This window comes from Brassica napus, chromosome A9, assembly GCF_020379485.1.
Source record: "Brassica napus cultivar Da-Ae chromosome A9, Da-Ae, whole genome shotgun sequence".
NCBI lineage: Eukaryota > Viridiplantae > Streptophyta > Magnoliopsida > Brassicales > Brassicaceae > Brassica > Brassica napus.
This window is the reverse complement of record NC_063442.1, coordinates 35,193,666-35,212,196: the sequence shown is the minus strand read 5'-3', so window position 1 is coordinate 35,212,196 and position 18,531 is coordinate 35,193,666. Positions and strand designations below refer to the sequence as shown.

Below are 18,531 nucleotides of genomic sequence, written 5' to 3'. Positions count from 1 at the left end.
GTAACAAATCATTTCTACTTTGATGTTAACCCTTAGCTAACCATTGCAATGATTGGCTTATCAATCCTTGGCATCTTTAGTCATCTATATAAGAAATTGTGAACATTGACAAGTCACAACAATCACAATAGATTAGACCATCTCCAACCCACCTCTATTTCTATCTCTATATTTTCCCTTAAAATAGAGAAACTCTATTATAGAGGTGAAAATGCTCCAATGTATGCCTCTATAATAGAGTTCCTCTATTTATAGAGGAAAATATAGAGATATGATATTTTCACCTCTAAATATAGAGGCAAAAAGTAACTTTCCTCTATATTTTTCTCTAAAATAGAGAAACTCTATTATAGAGGCATACATTGGAGCATTTTTACTTCTATAATGGAGATCTCTATTTTAGAGAAAATTATAGAGGTGAACATTGGAGATGCTCTTAGAAGAGGGAGATATTTGTTGTTAAATAATTTTCAAAGATCTTTTAAAAAACACATATCAACATGAAAAAACTTATTTGTTATTTTTGTATCTTAGCCTAACATTGAAGAATTTGATTGAGAAAACGATAGAGTTCTAGAGTATTTATATCTCAATATCACATAGACTTCAAATACTATTTAAAGATCCAATAAAAGTCTTTAATGATTTCAAAAAGGTAAACCTGTAATTTATCAATTTAAATGATTTTATTTAATTATTTTGTTAGTTTAATATAATAAAGTTGATGGTTTATAAGCACTCTTCCGGAAATTCAAGGTAATATTATAAATGAGTATTGTTATACCAAGACTTCCTTATTAATTTGTAAGTATGTAATTCTTTGAAATGACTTTCTTTTATAAAAGATACAAATAAGGAAGAAGAAAAGAAGAATATGATTGTGATATGTTAAGAAACATATGTTAAGGAACAAGATCTCTTAAAATTAACAGGTAATCATGTTTTTGACCACACATGTTTTACATGGTTTCAACTGAATCATGAATATTCGAGTTGTCATTATAAGTTACCTTACTAATTTAGTAAATGATTATAACATAATGTTTTTACTTTCTAATTAGTTTCAAATATTAATTTGTTTTTTGAGATTTCTAAATACCTTGGCTAAATGGATAATAAGACTTATATTTTATTCGGCATTGAAATCTCTGTAATTTTATTACAACCAATTTATGAATAAAATATAGATTTTTAGTAATATCAATAAAAGAATATAATTGCATGCAATATAATTTTGTAACTCATGTATTTCTCCAAAAGTAATTATATAAAATGTGGCATATATTTTTTATAAAACTAGTTTCCACGTGATATCGAGCTAAAACAATGGCAATAGTTTTGTTGCTTCTCATATAACCCAATAGCAAAAGTACATACATTATCCGTTTTATGGAAAAATAAACATTCTTTTTTTTTTTGGAGAAAAAACATGCTTTCAGTTTTTATTTTAAATGAGGTTCTAAGCAGTAATTATATTTCAAGTCCCACATTGTCGTTATAAGTTACCTTACTAATTTAGTAAATGATTATATTAGAATGTGTTTACTTTCTAATTAGTTTCAAATATTCAGTTGTTTTCGAGATTTCTAAATATCTCGGCTAAACGGATAATAAGACATATATTTTATTTGGTATTAAAATCTTTGTAATTTCATTACAACTAACCTAAAAATAAAATATAGATTTTTAGTAATATTAATAAAGAAATATAGCTGTATGCAACATAATTTTGTAATTCATGTATTTTCCAGAAGTAATTATATAAAACATGATATATTTTTATTTTATAAAATGAGCTTCTACGCGATATTGCATGGTTTCTTACCTAGTTAAAACAATGGCAATAGTTTTGTTGCTTCTCATATAACCCAATAGCAAAAGTACATACATTATCCTTTTTTTGGAAAAAAACATGCTTTCAGTTTTTATTTTAAATGAGGTTCTAAGCAGTAACTCCAATGGGAACATTCTTGAGTCTTGATGTTCCATAAAGGGTTTCTTCGAAACGGATGATCTCGTTCTTTGAACCATAAGCAACTTGAGTTCTATCGTCGAGGTTGACGATGGTCTTGTCAAGCACAGAGTTGTGTCCATCACTGCTGAACCCACCAGCATTCTCAACGAGCAGGCCAAGAGGAGCCACTTCGAACAACAACCTCAACTTTGCCTTAGCCGTAGGCGAAGTCACGTTCGTGAATATTCCTTTCTCCTTCACAATAATCTACATGCCATGACAAATGAAGTGTTTAACTCAAGTTCTTTGCAGTCAGTATATGAGATTAAGGGGCCATAAATATTTTTAAATTAACTAATTTTAAATAAATTACAATTTGGAAGCCATGTAGTGACTAAACCGAATTCATCCGGCTATGCATGTATTAAGTGGCAAAAAGGAACAAACCTGGTTAACGTCAGGAACCATTCCTCCTGTGTACCGAAGGGTGTACTTCTCTTTCACGTAGTAATCAATCAGCTGGTTTTCACAAGAAAAACATTCAGAGATTTGTATAGATTAGTGATTAGATTAAAGCAGAACAAAAAGCAAGAACCTTGCTGTATTCAGAGTTGTCAAACGTGGCTCTCAAGTTTCCTGGTGAGAACATCTTCCCTTCATTGATCTCTGTTGTCTCCTTAACATGCTGCCACTTCCCTGAGAAACATTTTAACCTTTAGTCTAAAGCTACAAAAGAGTGAATCTTTTTAAACCCTAGATTAGACACAAAAGCAGAGGAGTACCTTCATCAAGAAGCAAGAACTCATGAGTTCCTGGAAACCCTTTAACAGCCAAAACATAAGTGGTTCTTGGACCATAGATTCCCATGGCTGCAGCCACTTGATCTCCTCCCGTGACTCCGGTTAACTTGTCACCAGGCCAAACCCCAAAGATAGTTCCCACAGTGAAGTTTGTATCCACAATGCTCGAACCATCCAATGGATCGAACGCCACACTAAACCCACCTTCCACTGGACCACCCATGTCTTGAAGCTCAGGTACTTCTTCAGAGCACGCGTACTTACACACATGCGAGTATTGCAAAGCCTATAAAACAAAACACAGAAATCAAAACCTAATTATTATGAAACTTGAGAAACACGTTATTGAAACAAACCTCAAAGAGAAGCTTGTCAGCGAGCATATCGACAGCGAGTTGTTCATCACCAAAGGAGTTAACACAAGCTGTTCCACCACAAGAAGCTGTCCTGACTTTGAAAGCTATTGTCCTCAATGCTTCTCCCATACACATCAGCAACGTTCTCAATCCCTTGTCTGGTGTTGCTTGTGTCAAAAACTCTTCCTATACACACACACACTCAAAAGTAAGAAACATTCACTCAAAGATTGTATCATCATCACAAGATTTGAAATAAAGATTTGAGTCTTTTTGTTACCAAGCTTTGACCAATTTCACATTTGGTCACAGATGAAGCACCATTGCTCTTAGCCTTGGTGGCTTTCAACTGCGATCTTGGTGCTACTCTGAGTGAATCTCCAAAGATAGAGCTTGACTTAAGACCCTGCTCATATAAAAATAAGTTGTCACACTCTCTAGTCTAGCAGTGAACACATTCTCCTGTGTGTGAACTCAAGTCAAGTCATATGTATAATTGTAGAGGATACTAACCTTGAAGCTGGATGATGTGGAGAAGGAAGGAGGAGAAACCAATGAAGAGGAACGTTGAGAAGACACGCGTGGGAGGAGAACCCCGCGTGAGTAGCACGTGACGCTAGTCTCCATTGATAATGTTTTCTGAAGAGGCTGATCGAAGAGGAAGAAGAAGCAGAGAGCTCTATACAGAGGATAATGGTGGAGACAAGAAACCAAACTCAAGTTGTCTTGGGGAAGATAAAGGATGGTTAACGCTGAGACTGACACGTGGCAATATGAGAAGATATGGTTATGGCTCTGGTGATAGACAATTGGGGAATGAGAGAGAGTGATGCAAAGAGATTCGCTGAGGCTTTGATTTGCCATCATTCATTTATTGTGTGGTCATGGTCCGTTTTATCATTTTGAGATTATATCATAAAGGCCGGTACGGTCTAATTACGCTAGATTTCGGTTCAGTTATATCCTTAACCGAGAAATTAAAAAAAAGTTCACCAATTTATCAGAGCCAGGTTTCGATCCTGGGACCTGTGGGTTATGGGCCCACCACGCTTCCGCTGCGCCACTCTGATTTATTGATAGAACAATTTTTGTTATCAATATAATCTAATGGAAAGACAGTGGAGATGTTAGAATATTTAACAAATATTTGCTGGGTCTTATCTGAGTTATTTCTATTATAGACGCCTTTACATATTTTATATACCGTTTGAACTAATGTGAAAATGTGAATACGTTGCGGATTTGATCCACATGGTTTTCTAAATAACCGTTAAGAAGAAATCAAACTAAGGTTTCGTCCGCTATTAAACACAAAAATAGGATTAAAAAAATTGGTAATGATATGTGTGACCTTTCAAGACTTGGCCGGGGCTTCCAAACAGACTAGATATTCAAATATTTTATGAAAATGAACCGAATAATACATTCGTCCTGAACCGGATTGTTTTATTTGTACAAGGTCCTGAACCGGCTAGAGCCCATGATAACATTCATACAAAGTCACAATGTTTTCCTTTACCAAAATCAATCATAAACATCATATTCAGAGGTTCTGCATTTACATCATTTGGCCTATTCAAAGTATTAGAAACCAAGACTCTTAAAACTTTGAATTAATAAATGCAATATAACGAATATTGGAAAAAAAAAATAACACACGCAAACGTTTGCCTATGACGCACAATATATACAATAGTATTAGGTTATTACAAAACGTATGACGCACAATATATACAATAGTATTGGGTTATTACATAATATAGAAAACATACGATGGAAAAGAGTATTACAAATCAAGCATCAGTGCACCAAACCACATAATCAACATCTTGATACATTATTTAGTTTTTCTTAAAAAGTTAAATGACCTTTTAAAACTTTCTACCATACACCAAGCAAATAGCTTAATATACCGATGAATAATAGGCTTTTGGACAGACCATAGTGCTTGAGGCAGTTACCGCTGCTTGTACCGCCGCTACCACTCCTTCCACCGCCTCCACCACCACGACCTCCTCCTCCACCACCTCTTAGCTCTCGCCGCCAAACTATAAAATCGATCTCAGAAGACGGTTTATTTACGGTGACGGAACTATGTTTGGCGAATGAGGCAGAGGTCTCGGTTGTTGAACCAACAGTTAAGATATGCCAATGAATCGCTAGTAGTAATAGCAACATCTGAGCCATTGGTTTAATTGATTTGCACATTGCCATTTTGTTGTTTATCACTAACCGAGAAGAACAATATGTGTTTGCCTTGCTTTCTATAAATCGCTATTTATATGAATTTCATCCTGTCAATGTCTTATCTTTGAATTTTATTATTATTATTTAAGTAGGAGATCGCTATTTATATGAATTTCATCCTGTCAATGTCTTATCTTTGAATTTTATTATTATTATTTAAGTAGGAGAACTTTTAAGAACTATTCTGGTGAACTTTCAAAGAAAAAGACATGAATATATAATGTTCCTTGCAGACTGAATAATTGTATGTTTTACTCGTTTTTCTGTCAAACGTTTGAATCGTTCTAAGCAATGGGAAAAAAAATCAACAACACATGAAGTATGCTCTAACATCTCTCCCAAATGTGGACTTTGAAAGTTTTACTATACCACCTGATTATTTATTTGAAACGCGTTACTATGCGCCAATGATCAAGAAAAATCCTCCTCAGTTTCCAATACAGCAAATCCATCAAGACTGTAAGAACCATTGATCTGACTACTGTTACTGAGTTGGTTCTGTATAGATTTAATTGGTTAATTTTTTATTTTGCAAGGTTTGTCTCATATATATGCAGCTAGACGGCTTATAAACCCCACTTTACAATTGGTCACTTGAACTCAAAGAAACTAAACAAACTTGAATTCGTTTGAAAGTAAAATTGTGAAACAACAAAGCAAAACATGGCCGAAACAAAGACACAGGAGTGGTGGAAACAAAAATAAAGTTGCAAGTTTCCAAGCTCTCTCCTTAAGCAAACAAAATGAGTTAGAATTAGTGTCCAAGCTTATTTTTTTGGTTGCAATAAGCTATGAGGATTCCAAATAACTATAGCAATGAATATCCACAATATGTTGTATATGAGGCAAAAGAGCTATACTGCATCCAAATGATTCAATTCCATTGCTCCATATGAGTAAACATTTGTTTTTTTTTAATTCTCTTTAAAGTTCATATAACAAAGACAATGTTTATTGGCAGAAGAAGTATACTGAAAAAGTAAAACCGCAGAAAACACACTCTTTACCATTTCAAGCTAAGAATACACAAGACATGGTTGCTCTGTCAAATGAATCTTGGTGTGCTGCAACTTCACTGGTTTTGATGTGAGCATATTTATCTGCCATTGATCAATCTCAGGATTAGTAAAAAGATTCACACATAATTGCCTCAATATCAAACTGAAATTCCCTGACTAACTAATCCAAACACTCTCTCCAAAAGCTTGAAAAGCTTTCATCTTTGTTCATATCAATACTCAACACAACAAACAATTAGCCTCCAGTTTCAGCAAAACATAGCACTAATCTATCTGAACCTAAGCACCAAAGAAAGCATCAGAGATAGTAAGTATACCTCTCGTCTACATCAACAGACAAAGCATCACCACCTCCACAAAGAACCCAACCAAAACCTCCACAAATCTTCTTCCTTTCCCTCCACCACCATCGGAGAACTCAAAGCTATACTGGCTAGTCATGTTATGATGCAAAAGCCCCCAGTTCCTGACCCCTTGCTTAGCTTCCTTCTCAACAAGCTCAAAGACATAAACCTCCGCAACACCTTCCTTCCTCAACGGCGTCCCACCTCCACTCCTCAAATGCCCCAACAAAGCTTTCAAGAACATCTCACTATACAGCAACGTGGCATCAACTTCACCAGCATCAATCCCGGAGCTAGGCCACCCCGTCTCCGCAACAATCACCGGGAGATTCTCATGTCCCATCACAGCCATCGAGCTGATCACAGCGTCAACCATCATATCGAACAAGTTACGGTACCTCACCCCCGTGGTGAGATCGTCTCTGAAGTTGAAAGGCCCCTCCTCGAACAGAGCGAAACCTATCGGAATCGAGAAGCTGGAGCGGTACATGTTGTAAGGGAAGAGGTTGATCAAGAAAGAGGAGTTGGTTCTTTCCAAGAACTGCAAGATCGGGCGGATGATGACTTCTCCGGTAGGCTCTTGGAACTGCGCGGAGGAAGGAGGGAAGGCCGTGGGGACGACGTTGAAGAACGAGAACGTCGTTGAAACGGAGATCTTGTAGATCCTCAGATCAGCTAGCGAGAGGTGGACGTTCTGCATCGCTCGGAGGAGGAAGGGAGAGACGTCGGGGGAGTAGGAGACGACGTCGTTTCCGACGGAGATGATGGTGATCTTCGTGCGAGGGTAGAAAGGGAGGACGTGGCGGTAGCACCAGCGCATCGCGAGGGAGCGGTTCGAGGCGAGGAGGGGGACGAGGGGGTTGGGGACGGAGAGGAAGACGGAGACGTTGGTGTAGGCGAAGGCGCGGATCATCGAGGGGTTCGAGTCGAGGAGTCTAACGGCCGGGATCTTCATGGAGACGACTTGCGCGGCGATTCTGTCCGGGGAGAGAGCGGCGGAGGTGGTGGAGATTGACGGTGGTGTTGAGTAGGTGACTCCGATCGTTGTTGCGGAGGTTGACGGCGGGGTGGCGACGGAGATAAGGAGGAGGAGGAGATAAAACGCGACGGAGTTCATTTTTCTTCACTCGCTTACTTTCTTGGAAGAGAGAGAGAGAGAGAGGTTGAAGAAGAAGTTGTGAGATAATTGGCGGGAGGATTCTGTTAGAGGAGTTAGAGATTCAGTGTGGTGCAGTCTATATTTGATACTATAGACTTCCTACGTTGACGGGAGTACACGTGTCTTCATCGTAGATGTTTGACCAAAAGTCATACGATAGAATCTATACCCTCTCAGTGATTCAGAGGCTTTCTACTTAAGCACAACGATGGATTATTTAGTGACAATAAAGTTCGAAACTAGTGTTATAAAAGTCCATCTACACTACGCCTAAACTAATCAAAGCCTAAACTAAAAAATGTTTAGAATAACCGTTCTAAATATCGGTTTAGGCGCCTGACTAATCAACAATTTTGTATAAAATGAAAGTTTCTGAAAAAGGAAAGTCTCAGTTTTTTATATATAGATACCAAAGTTACGACAACAAACAAGCTTTTTAGGAGATAACAATGTAAACAAAGAGATAGATTACACACGCTCACACATAAAGACACAAAAGAGAAAACAAACTGAATCAGTTTGGCATTGAGTTTTCAATTTTAGACTAGAGAGGAGAGAGAAGAGAGGATTATTGAGTTTTAAGATTCAGGAACGGCGGCTGCAGGTGCACCAGCAGCAACTGCAGCAGCTGCAGAGCGTTTGATGGAAGCGGATTTGATCAAGTGGTTGTAGCTTCCCTTTTCCTTGAAAAGCTGAGCGAAATGGTGCTTGCAGTACAAGATTCCTTCAAGAGCTGCATAGTTTGAAGGCGAGATTGGGCAGCCTCCATGTGAGCACTTGAAGCAGGACTTGTGATACGTCTGGCTCTCCACTGTTACCTGCAGTTCGTGACCAAAGAGTCATGTTGTCAATATTTCGCCAAGAAAGAAGATTAAGGCCTGCTATAAGAGAATCAAGCACATGCGCAAACTAAAGCAACAAGAATCAATGTTTCCAGCATCTATGCATCTGTTTAATAAAACATTATGTTCCTTGTAATTAAGGGAAGTTTGTACTTAATCGCAACATGAAAGAGAAAGTATGTGGGGATCATTGCAAAAGATCCAACTATGTTTTACTGAAAAGTATCCTAACACAGATGCATAGAGGACATAAAGGTGATTCTAAGGTTAAGTTAATGGAAAAGGCAAGAGGGAAGAGATGAAATATTAACCTTTTCGATAGGATACACAGTTTTACTGCAGGTGGCGCATTTTTCTTGTGTCCCTGAGAACATACCGGCAACTCGGCTAGGGGTCCTTGTCTGAGAACAAACGAAGAAGAAGAAGACGATATAAGAGAAAACTTCAATGTATCTAAAGAGCTTACAGTCAAAACCAGATAACGAAACATTTACCAGCTCAGGACTTGATTTCTCAGCCGCAGGTTTAACAGCTGTGCGGAAAGAAAAGTAGTAAGACCATATTAATAGGATATCAACAACAAGAAGGGAAATTAGATGGAAAGCAGCAGGAAGAAGAAGAGGACAATACATACGTGACTGAAAGTTCTTGGTGAAGCTACCAGACTCCTTGAAGAGCTGCTCATAATGAGGCTTACAGTACAGCACACCTTCCATTGATGAGTATCTGCTCAGCTGTATTAAAAAAAAAACCACATTGACTTCATCAATATCTGCTTATTGACACAACTGATCATTTTGTAAACTCGATCCTGCAGCCAAAAGCAACTACTAACACAGAGATGGAAAGTGAAGAAGAAGATACCTGAAGCCTGGATTTGCAGTGAGTGCATTTGAAGCAAGACTTGTGATAGCTAACACCATCAGCTGAGAGAAGCTCCACAGGGTACACCGTCTTCTCGCAAGCCTTGCACTTCTGCTGAGTTCCTGTGAATGAAGACATCCTTCAAAGTCTCTCCCTTTACTTTCCTCTTCTCCTTTAAAAATATTCAAAACCCATAAAACAATGACGTAAGATAACAAGACCCATCATTTTAAACACATATATACTTTCAAATGCTCAAAATCAAAACCGATCCGTTTGATCACTGAAACATATGATTGCCCTTTAGAGGAATTGGTATAAAGGATGGATCTTTTACCTCTCCTTGAGCTGAGGACCTTCCAAGATCTGAACGAAAACTGCAAAAACATACCCAAGAAGATTGAGAGAAGGCAAAAGTCAAACATAGTAAAAGAAGAGAGGTTTTGCGTAATCTTACGAGAATGGAGGATCTGTGTGATGACGATCAAAGAGATGAAGAAGAATAAAAAGATCGGAGATTGGGGTGAAAAATCTCGCCTTTTTATGGATTCTATTTGCTGGAGGAGACAGTGGGGTTCCACTTTGGCTTTTGTCTAATCTCCTTTTTTTTTAATTAGAGAATGTAACAACTAATCTTATTGTAATTTTACCAAATAAAGTGATTAATTACCTGTTTATTCTCCTGGACTATGTTCCATTTTCTAAAAATTCCAAAATTAGGTAACTGAAAACTATAACTGTTGTTTTATTCAAAATTAAATTACCTAACAAAATATAAATGATTTTTAAGTATTTGTTATTAGATTTCGTGCACTTTCTTTTACCATAAAATATGATGATTTTTAGTCTTTTTATTATATTTTAGCACTGATGTCAAAAAAAAAATATATTATATTTTAGCACTTTCGTGTACCAAAGAGAAAGTTTAATATGCTCTATCGTACACAGAGAAATCAAAAGTAAATATGCGACGACTAGTGAGCGTCTGTTGCAAAAATAATAATAATTTGTTTTTAGATTTGATGGCTAATACAATTCGTTAAAAGGTTGAATATAAGAACGAGTCTAGACAAGTTACCATCATGATCAAGTTTTGAAATTTCGATTTGACCACTTTCATTTTCTTCTGTAAATTTGATATTAAAAGATGAAGAATATAAATGGGATCCTAGTAAACAATTAAAGAACTCATTTAGATAATTTCTTTTCTGCTCGGATTCCATCAAAAATAATGTTTTAATTCGTCTAGAGATGAACAAAACCAACAGAGAGTTTAAGACAAAATGTGAATAAAAGGATAAACTATAGCTTTTAGGAAATGATAAAGGGAGCTTCCTTCTGATACTTGTGAAATGAGACCCAGGTCCTGAATCTACTCTCCTTCTGCAGTCATGAAATAAAATCAGGATCTGTATCGATTCAGAAGACATAGGATAACACTATCATGTAATAATACATTACATGGATGAATCTAATGGCTCTGAAACTACAGTCTCAAACCTTTCGATTATTATAAGTTAACATGATAAAGACACGATTGAAACAAAACGAAACAAAACGGCTAATCTAAACTAATCTCCTATGCACAAGACATGCTTATTGAGTAATAGTGATACGTAATCCTAACTGTGATTAAGCTACAAAGATGGATGTAGAGTAATTTACCTCATATGTTGCTGGGGTACATGAACACTCTCACTCTAGCTCCCTGAGAATAACACAACAAAAAAAAAACAAATCATGAGTCACAGACTTGAGCCATTAAAAAAGAAAAGAAAAAACATCATATTAACCAAAATATCTTCCAATAAAAATAAACTTACCATAGACTTAGGTGGTAGGTTTGAAGTGAACTTGGCACGGACAACACCGCTGTTACCATGAGGCCTAGCGACTTTCCCCCAGATGCAACGGTAGTGGGAACCGTTCTTCTTTGTCTTCGCCTTGTAGATGTAAGCCATACGCTTTCCCTTGTACCAATTAACCTCCTCTGTAGTGTTCACACCTTCAATCTGGATGAGAGAAGTGTTGGGGTATTGGTTTGACTTCGACCTGAAAATTCACTTAATAATTAATAACAAATCTTATAACTCTCTCTCTCTCTCTCTATGATCAAACAAGACTTTCAAACAATTGCTTATAACTTCAATAAACTGCAAACAGCTGCATACATCAGCTAGAATCAAAAAAACAAAAGGCGCAACCGTAACAAAGTAGGCGAAAAGCAAGACTATGACAAAACACATAAAGGCATTATATGAGCAAGTTATGTAACTAACAAGACCACAACTAGTACAAGCAATGATCATGTCCCACCACAGATGCAACATCAAGTTATGAAAAAACAACCGAAGAAACACAATGGACAAGAGGGACATCGCAAGTACCTTTTGTAGCCGAGGACAGTTCCTCGAACATACAATCTGCAAAGAAAAAAAACAGCAAACACACAGGTTTGATCAGCCGAATAAGAACTACATTTGAAACAGAGAAGAAGTCTGTTCATGTCCGAAACGCTAATTACCTAACTCTCTCTCCTTGGCGTCCCTTCATTTTCACTCCTGATGCTGGGTGTCTTCTTCCTCCTCTTTTGTGCCGGCGAGCGAATTACAGAGAAGAACCCTAGCTTCGAGATTATTAGGTCAAACGTTATATCTGTGGATTCATAAATAAGCGCACTACGATGCTCTATTGGGCCTATGTCTAGGTTTTCTCTTACTGTTCGGCCCAAATAGTAATAAAGCTTGCCCAACATTGAAGTTAACAAAAGTAGCACACTGGGCCGGAGTCAATTTATGTCTGATGGGGATCATATGACTAACCATTTGGTTTTGGTTTTCGATTCTCATTTGGTTTTTCTAGTTTTAAGTTCATTCGATTAATAGAGATACTAGATTTTGACCCGCGCTTTGAAAGCGCGGGATAACTTTATGATAAAACTTTTATTTAATGAAATTTTTACATATTCCAGCTACTCCGATATGTTATGATAAATGTTTTGGTTGTGACTTGATTTCACAGATGTTATTTTGGTTATAGAACCCGTAGATTTGGTAAAACACGTTTTTTAGCCGTCTGATTAATTATACTATTACAAATAATAAAAATTATTTCGTAGCTGATTCAACGGTAAACAATTCTAACTATTATGAGAATTATAATATTTTTTTGGTGAAACACGTTAAGATATATTTTTTTCGATGATATATCGTAATGGTAAAGTGTGAATTTATAATGATTGTGGGTGCGAAAATTTGTTAAGTTAATGTATTCAGAATATACTGAGGTATAGTGATTTATAATGATGGTATGTTTAATTTATTATGGATGTGACAAATTATAAAGTTAATATATTCAGAATATACTGAGGTATATAATATATTGATAAATCTGTCGTTTGTTGCAATAGTTCAAATATTCTTTAAATAGGACCATATGATATTAGTAAAGAATTTTTTTCACACACTACACAAGATGGAAAGTCTTTATTGTTGGTCGAGTCCTAATCTTTTCAAAAATGCAGTGCGATTTGTAGTTTATTATGTTTTTTTGAATTTTTTTGTAATTTATAATTTAGTAATGTGTCATTTATTATGTTGGTCGTATAAATAAACCAATAAGAGTTTTGTTTCCTTTTAAAACAAAAAATAATATTTTTTGTTATAAAAAAACTCTAGCTAGTGTAAATTACATTGCATATCAAGAAATACACATTTCAGGCTCGGTTTGGCGTTTTGGTTTTGTTTAAAGTACCTGGAGTAACAGAATACTCATCGGAGAATCCAGAAGGTATTCCATGGCGGCGAGTGTAGTTACGGAAAAGCAGCAGAATCTCTAAACAGACTGAGCTAGCTAAGTTTTTTTCAGCTGAGTTCTTCCTCTATTACGTTTTTACCTCTTGCTTCTTCTTTGTAAAATCTTATGAAGTTTTGTCCTAGAGAGCTAGCTTCTCCTTTCACTTTCTCAAGCTACTCTGTTCTTCTCTTGAATAACTCTTCTGACTCTCTCCTCTGCCTCACCTGTCAAAATGAATTTTGATACGATGATTAATATAACTTCTTGTTTTCTGAACTGAGTCTTAAAATTAATTACCTTGTCTTCATATTAGACGTATCAAGTACTTGCTTATTAAGCAGCTCTTTTTCCTTCTCCTTCTTTGTCTTCTCAAGCTCTTCCTCTTGTTTCTTCACTGATTCCTCCAGCTCTTTCCTCTCTCAGTTGTTCATTTTACAACTGCATCCCTAATTTATAAAATCAATATAAAATTCAACCACTCGTCTGACATTAGAACATTCAGTGTTCTTATTTCTCCTTCCTCAACATCTCTTCAGTTTCAACTTTGCGTCCAAGTTCCTCATTGTTTATCATTTTTTCCTTGCAGAATGATGCTAAGAGCCTCGTCCCTTTCTTGTTTAGTCTTCTCCAGTAATGTCCTTTGTTTCGCCAAAGCTTATTTACCTTCTTTCCTTAGTCTCTCTTCCTTACCAAAGACAGCTTCGTACTCTTGCGTTTAAAGTAAAAGTAAACAATTCTAAGCAAACAAAACAAAAATAGAAGAACATTCTCAATACAGACATGTGAATGGTCTCAACGGCTGTGTTTTCAGGTTTGAGCTGTAGGATCTTCACGTTTAAGCTTATTTTTTTTAGTTGAATTGTGGAGATGGTGATGACTATATTCATATGATTTGCAGGTTTAAGGGTTATACATTCGAATAATCGATATAGTTACGATATTCTTGAGCGTAAGATTAGGAACTAAAATATTTTTTTCTTGAAGATTAGGAATTAAAATATTTGTTGTTAAAATAAGTTTAACTATTTCCAATGCCGATTTTTGAGTACAATAAGGTACATTAGTTACGATTAGGAATATTCATAAATAAATTTGGGATTATTAAAAAACTATCCTCTTAAATTAAAATTGCCATAAATGTAGGATGTATTTGTAAAAAAAAAAAAGCACTATTTAAACTGTGGTTGCTTCTTTGTTGAAAAAAAAAAAACTGTGGTCAAGATTTGACATGGAAATATGGAATATGAGAATTTTTTTTTTTTGTAAAAATATATGAGAATATATTGTTAGGTATTTTTCATACATATTGATCGATATATGTGAGATATTGGTCAATGATTATTACTTATTAGTATATTTAGGTTAAACAAAATATATTATTTCCCTATTAGAAAATGGTAAAGTTATGACAATTTTAAATGATTGACATATGAAAACATAATATAATAACATAATATGATTCATGTTCGATGTCTAGAAATGTGCAGATAAATTATGATTCATGTTTGTTGAGAATAATTTTGTTTCGGAAAATGTTGCATATATTTGTTCAAAAAAAAATGTCGCATATTTTTAGCAGGCTGGGACGAAGAAGAGTCTGAAGAACAGAAGAATCGAAGAGAACAATAGAAAATCCAATTTGTTTTCAAAAACATTTTGTATCCTAAATGATAGAGGGGCGGGTCCCACCATTTAATACCACAAAAAAGATCACGATGAATATATTTATAACAAAAAAATATAGATTTAAAAATATTCCAGTGGCAATGTCTTGTAAATATTGTTGAAATAGGAGGGTACCTCAAAAAAGGGTCTTCTGTTTTAATAGTATTGATATAAAGGGCAATTGTCAATAATAGCACCTTTATGTCTTAAAAATAGCACTTGAATGAGAAAGTCACAAAAATGACATTCATTAAAGGATAAAATATCCCTAATACCCTTGGTTTAAAATTAAATAAACAAACAAAAAAAAATTAAAATAAATAAAAATAAATAAAATAAAATAAAATAAAATAAAAAAATAAAAATAAAAATAAAAAGAAATTTTTTTTTATAGTTTCAGATTATATGTTTTCAGATACGAAATTTTTATAATTTTTTTTAAAAAAAAATTTTGAAATTTTTTTTTATTTTTTTTCAAATTTTCTTTTTATAGTTTAAAAATAATTTTTGAAATTGTTTTAAAAATTTTTATTTTTTATTTTAATATTTATTTTTTATAAAATTTTAAACTCTAATGCCAAAATCCCACCCCCTTAACTCTAAACCCTAAGGTTTGGATTAATTAACCCAAGGGGTATAAGTGTATATTTACCTCTTTAATGAAACCTATTTTTATGACTTTGAGCCTTGAGTGCTACTTTGGGAACAAAAACTTGGTTTGGTGTTATTCTAGTTTTTTTCTCATATATAAATTGTTTGGATAATTTTGTAACTGATGCATGATACATTATAATCTGATCATTTTATATATAGTTTACTACTCTACCAATCACTTATACAAATTACATTAACAAAAGCATACAACTTATGCAATACAATGTTTTTATACCATGCTAGTATTTGCTTTATCATCAGTTGGGAGAGTGTGCATGCAAGCAGGGGTAGGCACAATTACTTATTACTTGCTACTTTTGACCTATAAAGTTGAATACTTAGTTTGATCAAATCGAATATCAATTAATCTATTTAAATTACTCGAAAGTATAAGACAAATATCATATTGGTCGAGTACTCGGCTTTGTTTGGATTGAAACTCGTTTTTGTTAATGAACCAAAACATATTTTCCTAAATCATAGTATTTTCCTAAGTATAGCGAAAATACTAAGTACTCTGCTTGCGTTTACCCTATAAAATGTCTAATTGCGTTTGTAAAGAGAGACTACAAGTAATAATAAATAGGATTATGATTTTATTTTTTGTTACAAAAGATTACAGCATTAAACAAATGATACAAGACATTCAAACATCAGCAAAAACATGAAAGTTCTTGGAGTCAACAGATATGAGTCTAACAGCAGCAATAGCAGACGCAAGAGACATTAACCCAAAGAAACAAACATTAAGCCAATGCCATAGCTTTTGAACGGAACTAAGCTCACTGTCCATAGCTACAAGATACATGTGATTTGCTAGTATAAACGTCAGAGGGAACGTGCTTATCGCTCCCGTGAGGCTCATGAAATCTCCAAGAAACGGCAAAAGCGCAGAGAGAAGAGTGCTCACAGCAATGTAGCTTCCTCTTGTTGCTGTTCTAAACAAGATATTCTTCAATGCTAATGGACTTCCTCCTTTGGTTCCATACTTTGTATCCATAAACTCATAAGTCGGACTTGCAAATATCTACAAAAACAGCAAGGAGACCTTCATCTTGTTTTTAATATGGTTTAGGCTTTACTAAAGACAAGTGTAGGAAGATAAACATACGTGCAAAGAGATAACGGACTGAAGAAAAGCTGAGATGTTAGCGAGAGCTTTGACCCAGAGAGGTCCACTGACACTGTCCATCAGATAAGTCGAGGTGGAGGACCCGTAAGCCCAATAACCAATGAACGTAACGGCATACAAAGGTAATGCACCAGCAGTGAATTGAAGATACAGAGCCTTCATCATGTTTTTAACCACTGGTTGCTTCACTGTGGCCTAATCATTTGCAGAAGAGTTAGTGTCAAGAACAGAGAAAAGATTGTAGCATGAAAATAGATGAGACTGACTTGTATTTCAGGCAGCATTCCCGTGTTGAATGCGAAAACTAGACTTGCTGCTGCTCCGGTTATGGTAAAGATCTTGTCTACTGATGATCCTTGTATGGTATAGTCTCTTGAAGGTTTGTTTACTCCTAGAGAAGTCAATTTATTAGAACAATTTATGAGGTTTGTAAGTAATATCAAGAATCGTTACCATCTTTAACTGATAGGACTATTGCAACAACAATGTAGATCATGCTGAGGATTGTTGATACTCCTAGCCAGATTCCAAGAGCAGATAAATAAGGTATACCGACTGCGAAAATCGCGCAGACAACACCAGCAATGGCGATAAAGTGAGGTAGTTTCATTACACTGTCATCTCTGAAAAGTACATAGACAGCCTACAGATAATGCAAGAACAGAGCAATGAGGGAAACTAACTTAACTTTGTTTTTTGCAATAAATTAGTTTTTTTTTTGTTATTGTTGTACCTTTAAGGCTGAACCAGCAAGTATGATGAAGCCACAGTTAATCATGAAAAGATTTACATATTGTAATCCCCATGTTACACGGTACATCTTTTTACCTGATCAAACAAGCATAGGTGGCAAATCGGTTATAACCAGACGATTTTCTAAGACTGATTTTAAATTGCTCACCTAAGCACAAATCCTCTATATAGAGCCTAATGATTTTTGAACATTGAAACTAACATAACACTTGAAAGAGATAGAGAGAGAGAGATGGGACTTTGTTACCGTAGATGAAGCCAGCGAGATCTCTGTAACGAATGTGTCTTTTACCACCAAACTCATGAAGGTTGGCGATAAGAGAGTTTGCGTAAAGGGAGATTGCTGTAGCGAGAAGGAGACCAACCACACCACCAATCCAACCCAAAGGGACCATGACTGTCCCGGAATATCCCAACACATAGGCGCTGTTTATACTCGTTGTCAAAACGAATGATACCTGAAACCATGAATCTATACAAACCAAAGTCACCAAAATATAACATTTTGCCTGAATAGGCACCATCAAAATCACCAAAGACAACATTTTTCACAAGTGGGCATCATAAAAGTCATCACAGTTGGTTTACGTTTTAGTGTTTTCTGCAGCTGAAGTAAAAATATTACACTTGCTATGCATGCATCAGTGACATATGCACGTAAAATAAACTGACAAAGTTTCAGTTAATCTGACAAAGACGACAAATAGGTAATAAACTCTGTTGAGTCTTTTTTCGGTATTCCAAAGACAAAGGAAAATCTTTTTCTTTAAAAAAGCTCGAGATCAACGACAAGTTTATTCAACATAACAACGGGAAAAGAGAAAGAACATAGGACAAAAATAGTTAATGAAAGTTTCAAAGAGAAAGAAGTCCGAACCGCTGCTAATCTTGTGAGCGGTCTCAGGGACTTCGAGATCGAACTGTTTCATTGCAACGACTTTACGGTT

General features: G+C 35.4%; 6 protein-coding genes and 1 long non-coding RNA gene across 8 annotated transcripts; 1 reads left to right on the top strand and 6 right to left on the bottom strand.

The window, feature by feature from the left end:
- Positions 1-1,314: 1,314 nt before the first annotated feature.
- On the top strand, positions 1,315-2,204 carry LOC125578447. The gene is made up of 2 exons (XR_007316561.1): positions 1,315-1,456; positions 1,940-2,204. It is a non-coding gene; the product is annotated as an uncharacterized LOC125578447 (long non-coding RNA).
- LOC106414977 (sedoheptulose-1,7-bisphosphatase, chloroplastic) lies at positions 1,836-3,951 on the bottom strand. Its single transcript, XM_013855566.3, has 7 exons — positions 3,624-3,951; positions 3,391-3,516; positions 3,111-3,296; positions 2,737-3,040; positions 2,550-2,650; positions 2,402-2,473; positions 1,836-2,221 (listed from the first exon to the last, which is right to left on the bottom strand). The coding sequence occupies exons 1-7, from the start codon at positions 3,735-3,737 to the stop codon at positions 1,943-1,945; spliced, it is 1,182 nt and encodes a 393-aa protein (XP_013711020.2). The 5' UTR covers positions 3,738-3,951; the 3' UTR covers positions 1,836-1,942.
- A 742-nt stretch (positions 3,952-4,693) lies between these two features.
- Positions 4,694-5,429, bottom strand: BNAA09G35370D. Its single transcript, XM_013855565.3, has one exon. The coding sequence runs from the start codon at positions 5,322-5,324 to the stop codon at positions 4,992-4,994; it is 333 nt and encodes a 110-aa protein (XP_013711019.1). The 5' UTR covers positions 5,325-5,429; the 3' UTR covers positions 4,694-4,991.
- Positions 5,430-6,252: 823 nt separating this feature from the next.
- Positions 6,253-8,008, bottom strand: LOC106414975 (glucan endo-1,3-beta-glucosidase 2). The gene is made up of 3 exons (XM_013855564.3): positions 7,983-8,008; positions 6,694-7,841; positions 6,253-6,457 (listed from the first exon to the last, which is right to left on the bottom strand). Exons 1-2 carry the CDS (start codon positions 8,006-8,008, stop codon positions 6,701-6,703), a joined length of 1,167 nt encoding a protein of 388 aa, XP_013711018.3. The 3' UTR covers positions 6,253-6,457; positions 6,694-6,700.
- A 248-nt stretch (positions 8,009-8,256) lies between these two features.
- Positions 8,257-10,196, bottom strand: LOC106414974 (LIM domain-containing protein WLIM2b-like). Of its 2 annotated transcripts, XM_013855563.3 has the most exons (7): positions 10,043-10,194; positions 9,923-9,962; positions 9,586-9,757; positions 9,356-9,455; positions 9,216-9,253; positions 9,033-9,122; positions 8,257-8,697 (listed from the first exon to the last, which is right to left on the bottom strand). In XM_013855563.3, the coding sequence occupies exons 3-7, from the start codon at positions 9,721-9,723 to the stop codon at positions 8,458-8,460; spliced, it is 606 nt and encodes a 201-aa protein (XP_013711017.2). In that variant the 5' UTR covers positions 9,724-9,757; positions 9,923-9,962; positions 10,043-10,194; the 3' UTR covers positions 8,257-8,457. The 2 variants fall into 2 exon arrangements, with proteins under 2 accessions (XP_013711017.2, XP_048597130.1); XM_048741173.1 differs by having other exon boundaries at positions 9,033-9,253; positions 10,043-10,196.
- Positions 10,197-10,764: 568 nt separating this feature from the next.
- Positions 10,765-12,264, bottom strand: LOC106414973 (60S ribosomal protein L35a-2-like). The gene is made up of 5 exons (XM_013855561.3): positions 12,110-12,264; positions 11,973-12,008; positions 11,409-11,637; positions 11,251-11,293; positions 10,765-10,968 (listed from the first exon to the last, which is right to left on the bottom strand). Exons 1-4 carry the CDS (start codon positions 12,136-12,138, stop codon positions 11,252-11,254), a joined length of 336 nt encoding a protein of 111 aa, XP_013711015.2. The 5' UTR covers positions 12,139-12,264; the 3' UTR covers positions 10,765-10,968; position 11,251.
- Positions 12,265-16,323: 4,059 nt separating this feature from the next.
- On the bottom strand, positions 16,324-18,531 carry LOC106414362 (proline transporter 2-like). The gene is made up of 7 exons (XM_013855028.3): positions 18,462-18,531; positions 17,832-18,056; positions 17,565-17,659; positions 17,285-17,474; positions 17,098-17,222; positions 16,811-17,026; positions 16,324-16,726 (listed from the first exon to the last, which is right to left on the bottom strand). Exons 1-7 carry the CDS (start codon positions 18,511-18,513, stop codon positions 16,346-16,348), a joined length of 1,284 nt encoding a protein of 427 aa, XP_013710482.2. The 5' UTR covers positions 18,514-18,531; the 3' UTR covers positions 16,324-16,345.